We start from the raw sequence: 12,892 nt of genomic DNA, 5'->3' as shown, positions 1-12,892 counted from the left end.
TCATCTCTCTCATATTTTCTTAATCAAATCTAATTCTTTTATTTGATTTCATAAAATCAAACCAAATCTACTGCCTAGTGGCAAACTAAAATAAACTTTTATACATCCTATTTTTATAACGCGATTGAATTATTGAAGTTAAAAACAGTCCTCGTGGGATCGATATTTTTACTACTTCGATAGTATTTGGTGCACTTGCCAAACATCTATCACCAGCATTCTACCAGGCCCGTTCGATGCTCACTTTGGAAGAAGCCGGTATGGCCAAGATGGAAAACACAGGCTCTCATGCTGCCATGCACACCTCTCAGCCAAAACCTACTGAAGACACCTCTCAGCGTGGCAGCCGACGCCCCGGCAACCGTGCTCGCTCCCGTGGCAACCAGGGTCGCGGAGGAGGACATGGTAACCGCAATGCATCTCAGTCTGGAGCTCCCAGCGCCCCCTCACCTTGGTCCGCCCCTCCTTGGCAACAGCAACAGCAGTACCCAACCTGGCAACAATGGGGTTGGACTCCGCCACCTTGGGCTATGCCACCGTGTCCGTATCCCACCTCTCAGTGGACACACCCTGCCGGTCCTCCTAAGCAGCCAGGCATTCTAGGACAGCGTCCTCAGATGTATGCAGCCTCTACCTCATCTCAAATGCCGACAGACATCGAGACAACAATGCACACCATGTCACTTCACACTCCTGACAATCAGTGGTACATGGATACTGGCGCAACATCTCACACGGCTGCATCACAAGGTAATCTCTCGTCTTATTTTCCAGTAAGTAATTCAAATTAGAAAGTTATTGTTGGCAGTGGCCATGGAATTCCAATTCACGGCACCGGACACACACAAATAACCACATCTCACCAACCACTTCACCTTAAAATGCCCCGAAAATTATTAAAAATTTAATTTCTGTGAGACGACTCACCACTGACAACAATGTTTCTGTTTCCTTTGACCCTTTTGGTTTTACTATCTCTGATTTTCAGACTGGGATCACTCTTCTCAGATGTGATAGTCGTGGAGATCTTTATCCAGTTACCACTCCTCCCATCTTTGCCGGTCTTACATCCAGTCTTTGGCATAGTCATCTTGGTCATCCTGGCGAGTCTGTTTTGAATTCCTTTCACAAAAATAAGTTCATATGTTGTGAACCATTTAATTCTTCTGTTGTCTGTGACTCTTGTGTTTTAGGCAAACATGTTAAATTGCCATTTTTTGATTCTCAAACTACGACTTTGATGCCTTTTGATATTTTACATAGTTATTTATGGACGTCTCCAATTTTAAGTTCTGCTGGTCATAAATATTATGTCTTGTTCTTAGATGATTTTACAAACTTCTTGTGGACTTTTCCTATTAGCAGAAAATCTCATGTGTTTGAAACGTTCAAGTCACTTACTCAACTCATTCAAACTCAATTTTCGCAAAAAGTCAAAACATTTCAATGTGACAATGGTGGTGAATATAATAATGAGCTTTTTAAAAAATATTGCAGTGATCAAGGCCTTGTTTTTCGTTTCTCTTGTCCCCACACATCCTCACAAAATGGGAAAGCTGAACGCAAAATAAGAACCATTAATAATATGATACAGACTATGCTAGCTCATTCTTCTGTTCCCCCATCGTTTTGGTATCATGCTCTTCACATGGCAACTTATTTGTTAAATATTCTTCCCTGTAAAACACTTCAAAATCAGTCACCAACACAAATATTATATCACCGTGACCCCACTTACACACATCTACGAGTTTTTGGTTGTCTATGTTATCCCTTATTCCCGTCACCCACCATTCATAAGTTACAACCCCGCTCGACTCCGTGTGTCTTCTTGGGTTATCCCTCGAATCATAGAGGTTACAAGTGTTATGATTTGTCAAACAAAAAATTAATAATTTCGAGGCATGTTATCTTTGATGAAACTCAATTTCCTTTCACCAAGATGCATTCCCCCTCGCCGAACTCTTATCACTTCCTAGATAATGACATACACCCCTACCTTATACATCAGTGGAAAAATAGAATATTACCATCTGACACACACAACCAACTAATACCAACAACCACCATTGATCAACCAATCTCATCAATAAACCAACAATCTCCATATACTACCTCTCCGACCAGCTCGTCCACTACACCTTCCTCTCTCCCACAATCACCAATCCAACCGCATCCACCTCCACCTACACGAACCATAACTACCCGTAGCATGAAATGAAGGGATTTTAAGAGAGGTTTTTCAAAAATTTATAATCCTCTTAGCGAAACAAATCCCATTGAAACGGATCTTGATTAAATCATTAATCACAAATCAAACAGAACACATGCTTAAACACTTTAAGGATTCATGTGTTTACCTCTTGAAGCGCAGAACCTTTGTAGAAGAAATATCTCTGATCACGAGCAAAGCAAAGCAGCGATGCCTCTACTCAGTCCACACGAACAGAACTTCTCCGATGACCGGTGCTAGCCAATTCCAACGGAGATTAGAGAGAATAGGTTTAGAGAGTGGCGGCTAGGTTTACTTTGTGAATTAGGTTAAGCGTTTCAACCAACAGTCAATCAAGCTTCAACACAAGGGTTATATTTATAGAACCACTTGTGTGGTCAGCAAGACAAACACTTAAGTACACCGTACCTTACGTTGCACCATATTTCACTGAAACATACCGTACCTTACGGTGGACCGCGTTTCTCTATTTTTCGTAAATTAAATAATAAATCATATTTAATTATTTAATTACTAATAAGTCTTACTTATTATTTTATAAATAAGTCTCACTTATTTATTTTATAAATAAGTCTTACTTATTTATTTCTCTCATCTATCTGTCCTTTGTGTGTGACCCTATAAGTTCTCGTAACGTTGACAATAATATTAAATCACATATTTAATATTATAAACAGTGAGCGGTATCTAGCAACACATCACTGCTACCCAAGTGACGAGAATGTCATGTGATCTGACGAAACCTTTCTGTGATAATGATCATGTGTATAATTACCCTTTTGCCCTCATGTCTATATTGAACACAAGGCATAGACCGTGTCATCCTTGTCTAGTTCAATATTGGGCCCGTAGACATTTCTCCTGTTATGTAGGAGGGGCAAATTCCATCTAGGTCACTCATGTCCCTCAGCATGATTCATGGAGTACCCATCTACCAACTTTATAGTCATCCTGTTACGGACAACGTTTGAATGGTGACAAAGCACTCGACTCCAACATCTAGGGTACATAGTGGTTTCAGGTCGAAGGGTGAAATACACCACTATCACTATGAGAATATCTTATGACACTTTTCATAACTTTTACTATGTAGTATTCTCATAGCGGGTCAATCCAATATAAATATTACTCCTAATATTTATATCTATGTGAAGACTTAATAACTCTTTTATCCATGATATGTGAGATGTGATCATCAGTCTACCCACATAATAGTCTCTATGCTTTAATGATATCCCACTTCTCAATAAAGCTTGACTACGGATACTTTAAGAATAGTGTCCTTATGTTTAATGGGGTCTCACAATTAAGTTATACTTAATGTTCCATAAAACAGACTAACTATTCTAGGGACTTTATTATTTTGAAACAAAACAAAATCAATAAAGAAATGCCTTATTATTATATATTCACAATATATACTTATATCAATATCATGATACAAAGCCAAACCCAATCGACATAGATTGGCTATTAGGGCTTATTCCAACAATCTCCCACTAGCACTAAAAGCCAATCAAATATTAACTCAATATCTATTGGTCAAGTGTTAGCATCCAGCTCACTATGGGCAAGATACTCTACTAGCAGATAAGGAACTCTTTCCTATGTTGGTAGGGTATACTTCTTTCAGTTTCCACTTTCGATCTTCTATCAAAAAGAAATTGAAGTGTCAAAGTATATATTTGGATTATTGGTGTGATCAAGTTTTCATTGCTCGCAAGATTTAAACCAATTTCATCTCAGACGAGATCAATGGAAGCTGCAACGCAAGAAACACCTGTTTTCCCTCAGTTATGAACTAAGCAATCCAAATCATATATATTTGACATCTGTAATAGAAATAACAACTATTTGAAGCTTGTACTTTTTCAAATTTCATAGTTGATCTCCTAGCATAACATTTATTCCAAATTACAATCTGGATATACTGTACACCAATATGAAAGTCAATATCATTGTAACTTATTTACAATGTTTCTTTCATCTGTGTTCAAGAAACAATCCATAGTCCTTTAAGACATCCAAGGATCTTCTTGAAGGTATTCTAGTGTCGAACACTATAATCAATTTTGGTACATATTTAAAATAATTTTCTAACCATGTCTTACATGTGTAGATAAATTATTTTGGTGACTAGTATGTCATACGCATATTCCACCAAACTAATATCAATGCTCCCACTAATCTCCTTATGTGCACAAGATTTCTTTATTAATAAAAGTTTTCATAAAGCTTCATTAATAAAATAAAGAATTCAACTTCGAGAAGTTTTCTCTAATTCATAAATGAATTTTATAATACATCTACCTTTCTAGTATCATTTGGATTAACGAAATCCTACATATATCAAAGACATATATAAGGTTATTCCAATTATGGAATACAACCTCGTTATCCATCTTCTAGAACATGTATTATACAACAATGAGAATTGGGATCGTTAGATTTAAGCATTACGATGATGGAATGGTTTCATCATGATATGCATCATGAATTGCATGAAACCTTGTACAATCAATCGCATCTTAAAGGTATTCATAATACCATCCATGTCAATTTTCTATAAGAAAACTCACATTCATCTTATGAGTCATACTCATTTGGATGATATAACCAGTATCCATATATGGTTTGTGTACATGGATTCTTTATAAGATCCCATGGCATCTAGCCACTTCTCAAAATCAGGCCATTTACGACTTTCTAGTAAGTCAGGTGCTTATCTACCATGAGCATCATATCACCTTGTTGAGTCATGACAAATCATGTTTCTCATCCTAGTGTTATGACATATCAGACTCATCTAGATCATGTGCTACTCGAACTAGCGATTTACCAACAACGCTTTGTTGAAATGTATTTTGTGGTACTTGACTTAATTCAAGTTCTACATCACTCCCACTAGCTCTTGTAGAGCTATACTCCTTGAAAAAGAATACTCCAGTTCTAGCGACAAACAACTTTTGTCAAGGAAGAAGATGTAGAAATAGTATCCTCTAGTTTCCTAAGGGAACCTCCACAAGTATACATTCATTTAATTTGAAGTTTAGTTTATCTAGTAAACCATATAACCTCAAATTATCATAAAGTCAAAAAATAGGTACTCTTACCTCCATATCTAATATGGTGCCTTTATGATTGCTCAATTAGAACTTGTTGTGGGTGAAGAATAACTGTAATTTAATTAATTTAAAGAGTCTTTGAGTTATAATCAAACTATTTTAGATCGAGTCATGTCAAACATGAAACGATATAAATAATCATTATACTCATTAATCAAGCATTTACCATCACGACTAACTCGTATAGTCTTTATACTTTTCAAACTTATTCCTTTTACTTCATTGTTAAAATCTTTGAACAATTTCAAAGTTTTCTTGAATCGTGTCAAATAAACTTTGCTTATCTACTAAATGATTTAGTAATGTTAGATGAAGTAATAGAAACAATATATCGAGCAAATATGTTTAGTTCTGCATATACATCTCATATGTATATAAACTCAAATAAATTATGTGTCCTTTCACCTTTGTTGGTGACCGGTATACTAATATATTTTGAAAGATGGGGCTCACATCCTTCAAATGATGTAAAATCAAATGAGTCCAATAGTCCATATCCATAGATTTTGGAAATGTGAATCACACCTGTTTGTACTAAACAGTAATGCCAATGATATACAAAAGGTTCAAATCTCATTTGACCCTTTTCACATATGTTATAGATCAGCTTATCAAGATCATGGAACTCAATTCCATTATTTGATTAACACACTTTTATAGAAAGCATTATTCGGATAATAGGAAAAAATTTGTCTTTTATTCAACTACACAATCCTTCTCTTGTCAATACAAGATTTAGGACATAATGCTTCTATATTATATGGAATTTAATAAAAATTATTTGGTTCCATATAAAATTAAGTTTAAGTCCAAGCATAAGCTCTTATAGTCAATGAAACTATTTGTTCCGTTCTAGACGTAGGTGGACTTCACTTATAGTTAATGTTCTACTTCTTTAAAACTCTATATTTCAACAAATATAAGATTAATCATCAAGTATCATATACTTATGATGCAGAAGTAGAAATTTAACTTTATATAACTATATGGGTAAATAAGAAGTCTTACTTCTTTCTTATTTTGACTCTTACAAAATTACGAGCAATTTTGTTTTTCAACTTTTGAAATAATTGCTTCCCTATTTAGCAACCATGTTTAACCTTCCAAGGTAGAGAAACAAAGATTGAATTTTATTCTTATCCATTTCCATCTACTTGATAGGTTGAAACTCTTTATCGTATCTTGCAGTTATAACATTGAGGTTAATGATCATATCATTATCTGTTGTCATTACCACTATAGGATATCTTATATCCACTCAATCGACCTGATGCTTCTGACAAGCATTCTTTTCGAATTTAAAGTTGCTAGGAAATGGTTGCTCGAAATTATACAGTTTTCCTTATTCTTAAGAACAATTCTTAATTTTGTACCAATTCAGAAACTCCTTTCTGAAGATTTTGTTCTTCATAAGAACATTTAACAGTATAATAAAAATGTATATGGCGAAGAAATTCTAAATACAGAAAATAAATAAATTAAATGTATCATGATTTAAAAACATAATTAATTAGGTCTTTAATTAAATATGCTCCCACTATTTTACTCAAATCAAATGACCTTCAACATTTGAATCGGAAAATCACATTGGAAGATTTTCTAGTGGGTTGAAATCCATATTTCACCTTTCTTTAAGTCAACGGGGGCTGTACTCAAAACTCAGTTATTTAGGTAGGAACTCCTTCCAATTGTATCTCATACAACTTTCAAATCATTTGAGTGAATAACTCCTTACTCTAATCTATCATATAGATGTTCCCAAAAATTGCTTCTAAATTTATTTTAATCTCATTAAAATTAATTTAGTTAAGTTAAACCCAAAAGAATAGACTTTGTTAAAACCCTAATCGGTCTGAAGCATGAACGGCGACTTTGTGTTCTCTGCCCACCATGAAACCAACACGCCACCATCCAAAAAGCCTCCTGATCTCACAAAGCCCTCATCCCACAAGCCATCCTTTCGCGACAAACTGTTAGAATCTACCCAGGAAATACCAATCCGTGAACGACAAGACATGATTGAACAGAAGCTGGTACGAATAGAATTAGAAGACGGTAACCGCCTCCTTCCTAAGATCTTTATTGAACCACAAGTTTTCCAAGAACTCTGCACGCCTTGGAAAGATGCATTAGTAGTGAAACTGTTGGGGAAAAACCTTGGCTACAATACCATGAAAGAACGTCTCCAAAAAATATGGAAGCTTCAAGGAGGGTTTGATATCATGGACAATGACAACGGCTTCTATATGGTGAAATTCGACCAAGCAGCGGACAAGGAGAAGGTCATCACCGGAGGGCCATGGCTAATCTATGATCATTGCCTTGCTGTCACACATTGGTCTCCTGAATTTGCCTCACCAAATGCCAAGGTAGATCGCACGGTGGTTTGGGTACATTTTCCAGGGTTAAACCTTGTCTATTATGATGAAAGTTTCCTTCTTGCCATGGCAACTGCGATTGGTCGACCTATTAAGGTAGACACAAACACTTTAAAGGTAGAAAGGGGAAAATTTGCCAGAGTATGTGTAGAAATTGACCTCACTGTTCCAGTTGTGGGGAAAATTTGGGTGAACGGCCATTGGTACAAAGTGCAATACGAAGGATTACATCTTATCTGTACCACATGTGGATGTTACGGACATCATGGGAGAAATTGTTGTTCGAAACCACCAGCTCCTGAACCGGCCACTCCAACTCAACACCAACCTGCCGGCGATCCTCATGCAAGCACCACGAACCTGACCCAACACTCATCCAACCCGCCCCAGCCTGACCCAAATAGCTTTAACTCACAATCATTGGCTACAAACCAAAATGGAAACAACTTAATCGCATGCAAAGAGACAGCTGCTGGAAAAGACAAAGGTATCAATAGTAATGATGAGAGTCACCTCCTGCATGGTGACTGGTTAGTCGTTACTAGAAGAAAGAAACCCACAAACCAAAATCCTTCAAATGTTCCATGCAATGCTAATCAGAACCATAACAGGTATAATGTTCTCTCTTCTCTTGTTAACCAACCCAAAGTTGACCCGCATAATACCCACTTACCCCACTGGCCTAAAACCACAGACTATCCACGTGGCAATAATAACTCTTTGCCGAAAAGGCGCAGGCAAGATGACACTCAAGTGCCAATTACCAAGTCCTTCTCACGTAAACCCCCAAGCAATCCCAAAGTCAATGTTGAAACTGTCCCCACTCTAAACAACAGAGACACTACACTCCCAAAAGACTCCTTAACCAAAACCCATATGCAAGAAACTCATATGATTGATCACGAGTCCCAATCTGGCCCCATCATTTCTAAACATCCTACCATCACCAAAAATACAAACTTCATCCCTGACCTCCCTTCAAACTCGCCCCTCCTTCCTCTGATCAAAGAAAACATTGCCCTGGCTCCTCCCATCCAAACCGCAATGAGTGGTAATTCAAAAGATAACCTTGCTGACAGCAACGAAGGCCATGAATCCTCAAAGGAGGAAGACATGGTTTCTTAGTCTTCCTTCTTCTTTCTTTTTTTATGTCCATTTTAATGGAAGCTCTTTTCGACACTACTATCCTCTCTTGGAATATTAGAGGGGCCTACAACAGTAAAGCTAAAAGACATTTGAAAGAGATTATGAGAAAACACAGACCCTCTTTTCTAGCCATTCTTGAAACTCATGTCCCCTTTGCAAGATCATCCACATTTTGGATTACCAATGGTTATATTCCTGAACACATTGTTGAAGCTAACAGCCATTCAGGAGGCATCTGGCTCCTCAAGCATACAGCAGAAAATTCTATATCCACCATACTAGACTCCAACCAATACTCCATCACTTTTTCCATAAGCCTTGGAGATGCAACAACCAATTGTACGTGTGTCTATGCTAGCCCCAACCACACTATGAGAACCCCCTTCTGGACCTATCTTTCCAACCTAAACCACACCTTAAACGGCCCTTGGATGTTGATAGGAGATTTCAATGAAACAATTTTACCAAGTGAGCAAAGAGGTGGCATATTCAACCATTCAAGAGCGACCCTCCTCTCTAACCTCATGGATGAGTGTAATCTCCTGGACCTTACAACTATCGGCGGTCGTTTCACTTGGCACCGCAACCACAACGGTCTTCGTATTCTGTCCAAGAAACTTGATAGAGGTATTGCCAACATCAATTGGAGAATTTCTTTTCCTGAAGCTTTTGTGGAGGTTCTTTGTAGGCTCCATTCTGATCATAATCCTCTCCTCCTCCGTTTCGGTGGCCTTCCCCTTGCTAGGGGCTCTAGACCTTTCCGCTTCGAAGCAGCTTGGATTGACCACGGAGAGTATGCTGATTTGGTAAGTAGAGCTTGGAAGTCTGCAAATCATGATACTACTGTTGCTATTAATAATGTTAGAGAACATTCTATATCTTTCAATCATGAGGTCTTTGGCAACATTTTCAAAAGGAAGAAACACATTGAAAATCGTATCAAAGGCATCCAAAGTTATCTTGAAAGAGTTGACTCTCTAAGACATTCTCTCATTGAAAAGGAGCTTCAGCAGGAATATAATCATATTTTATTTCAAGAAGAAATGTTTTGGTACCAGAAATCAAGGGAGAACTGGGTGAAATTTGGGGACAAAAATAGCTCCTTTTTCCATGCCCAGACTATTATCAGAAGGAAAAGAAATATAATTCATAAGCTTCAGCTCCCAAATGGTAATTGGTCCTCCGACACCACCATTCTTCAAGAAGAAGCCCACCGATTTTTCAAGAATCTCTTTTGCGGTCACAACCAACACCAAAACCGCCACTTCCATGTGGGTCCCCACCCCACTATTGATGATGAGGGAAAAAATTCCCTAATAAAACCCATCACAAAAGAAGAAGTTTCAGCAGCTCTCAACTCCATGAAACCCTACAAATCTCCTGGCCCAGATGGGTTCCATTGCATTTTCTTCAAACAGTACTGGCACATTGTTGGTGAAGACATTTTCCGCCTTGTTAACACAGCCTTCCAAACCGGTTCCTTCGACCCAACCATAGCTGACACTCTCATTGCGCTAATCCCCAAAATTGACCAACCAAAAACCTATAAAGACTTTAGACCAATCAGCCTTTGTAACATTACCTACAAAATCATCACCAAAGTCCTCGTTCACCGTCTCAGACCGATTCTTAACAATATTATTGGTCCCTTTCAGAGCAGTTTCCTGCCAGGTAGGGGCACTTCTGACAACTCTATTGTTTTGCAGGAAATAGTTCACTTCATGCGAAGATCCAAAAGAAAGAAAGGCTTTGTTGCTTTCAAACTTGATCTTGAGAAAGCCTTCAATAATGTTAACTGGGAGTACCTTAGCTCGTGCCTCCATGATTTCGGATTTCCAGACGCCACTATAAAGCTCATTATGCATTGTGTTACATCACCAACTTTCTCCGTCCTATGGAATGGAAACAAATTGCCCCCCTTTAAGCCTACTCACGGGCTTAGACAAGGTGATCCTTTGTCTCCTTACCTCTTCATACTCTGCATGGAGAAGCTATCTCTTGCAATCAACAATGTTGTCCTCCAAGGCAAGTGGGATCCTATTAAGATGTCTGCAAACAACCCCCATCTTTCACACCTACTCTTCGCAGACGATGTCCTTCTTTTCTCTAAAGCTAAGAATTCCCAAATCAGATTCATCAAGGACCTTTTCGACAAGTTTAGTCAAGCATCTGGACTCAAGATCAACCTCTCCAAATCAAGAGCTTTTTATTCCTCAGGTATTCCTCATCAAAAAGTTAACAATCTTACTTCTTTATCTGGCATCAGAAGCACTCATTCGCTTGATAAATAACTAGGCTTCCCGATTCTCAAAGGACGTCCGAAGCGAAGTGATTTTAATTTTATCATTGAGAAAATGCAAACTAGACTCGCTTCTTGGAAATACAAGCTCCTTAATAGGCCTGGCAGAGTGGCCCTTGCTTCTTCGGTCCTCTCTTCCATCCCCACCTATTATATGCAAATTAATTGGCTACCTCAATCTATTTGTGATGACATTGATCGAACATCCCGCAATTTTATTTGGAAAGGTGCTAATGATAGAGGGGTTCACTTAGTCGGTTGGAACAAGATAGCGAAGCCAAAGCAAATTGGAGGTCTTGGGTTACGTAAAGCAAGAGAGGCCAACATTTGTCTTCTTGGGAAGTTGGTTTGGGATTTGGTGCAAAACAACAATAAGCTTTGGGTTAATATTTTTTTGAATAAATACTCCGCTGGGCCAAGTCTCCTTCACGCCTCAACCACCGCCAGCAGCTCTCCCACTTGGTCATCCATTGTCCGAGCAAAAAATGTGCTTAACACCGGTTACTCTTGGCGCGCAGGCTCCGGTAGTTCTTCGTTTTGGTTCTGCCCTTGGAGCGATTTTGGGTCCCTAGGATCCCTTGTACCGGTCATTGACATACATGATCTCCATCTTACGGTTAGAGAGGTTTTAACAACAAATGGTCCGCATTCCCAATTGTTGTATACTTCTCTCCCTCCTGCAGTAGCTGAATTCATTGATAATAGTAACCTCAAGTTCAACGAAGCTATCGAAGACACCTTTATTTGGCACCATAACAAAAATGGTATTTACACTACGAAAAGCGGGTACAATTGGCTGTTATCTTCTCAAGAGGATCACATGGAAAGCACTTCCTGGACATGGATTTGGAAACAAAAACTCCCTGAAAAATTTAAGTTTTTCATTTGGCTGCTTTGTCACAATTCGATCCCGACGTTGTCCTTACTTCATCACAGAAACATTGCTCCGTCTTCAGTTTGCACTCGCTGCGGTGTTGGAGAAGAAACAGTGTTTCACTGTATCCGTGATTGCTGGTTTTCACGGCAAATATGGCAGAAAATTGGATTCATTAATCCTTCTTTCTTCGACGCTCCCAGTGTCCGGGATTGGATTAAGGACGAGCTCAATGGTTCGCTTGCAGTCTTGTTCGCAGCAGGTTTGTGGGGGGTATGGAGATACCGCAATTCTATGTGTTTGAATAATGAGGTTGTTCAGCTCAACAAGCTACTGTCGCAGATCCATACTTCAGCAGAAGACATTAATCTTTGTTTCCATCGGCAAACCAATGTTAGCCACTCAGCCAGGCACATCAGATGGAACAACGACAACTTCGATTGTTCAATTCTCAACGTTGATGGTAGTTGTATTGGGACACCCACTCGTGCGGGCTTTGGAGGTCTCATTCGTAACACTCATGGGTTCTACTTGACAGGGTTTTCAGGCTTCATTCCTTCTTCCTCAGATATCCTTGAAGCGGAATTAACCGCCATTTTTCACGGTCTCTCTATAGCTACGGACCTGGGCATCACAGAGTTGGTTTGTTACTCGGATTCTCTTCTCTCAATCAACCTAATATCCGGCAATCCATCGAGGTATCATGTTCATGCTGTCCTCATTCAAGACATTAAAGATAAGCTCTCTCAGATGAATGTTTCGCTCCGTCATACTCTTCGTGAAGCCAACTCTTGTGCAGACTACTTTGCAAAGTTAGGGGCAGGTTCTGATGCCAGA

General features: G+C 38.6%; 2 protein-coding genes across 2 annotated transcripts; both read left to right on the top strand.

Moving 5' to 3' along the window:
• The first annotated feature begins 7,217 nt into the window (after positions 1–7,217).
• Positions 7,218–8,861, top strand: LOC146910871 (uncharacterized). The gene has a single exon (XM_085729475.1). The coding sequence runs from the start codon at positions 7,218–7,220 to the stop codon at positions 8,859–8,861; it is 1,644 nt and encodes a 547-aa protein (XP_085585601.1).
• Positions 8,862–8,896: 35 nt separating this feature from the next.
• Positions 8,897–9,774, top strand: LOC146910870 (uncharacterized). The gene is made up of 2 exons (XM_085729474.1): positions 8,897–9,688; positions 9,748–9,774. The coding sequence occupies exons 1-2, from the start codon at positions 8,897–8,899 to the stop codon at positions 9,772–9,774; spliced, it is 819 nt and encodes a 272-aa protein (XP_085585600.1).
• Positions 9,775–12,892: the final 3,118 nt, after the last annotated feature.

The sequence above is a fragment of the Medicago sativa genome, chromosome 7 (genome assembly GCF_051527215.1).
Source record: "Medicago sativa cultivar Bolivia chromosome 7, Bolivia_mono, whole genome shotgun sequence".
NCBI lineage: Eukaryota > Viridiplantae > Streptophyta > Magnoliopsida > Fabales > Fabaceae > Medicago > Medicago sativa.
This window is presented reverse-complemented; position numbering and strand designations above follow the sequence as displayed.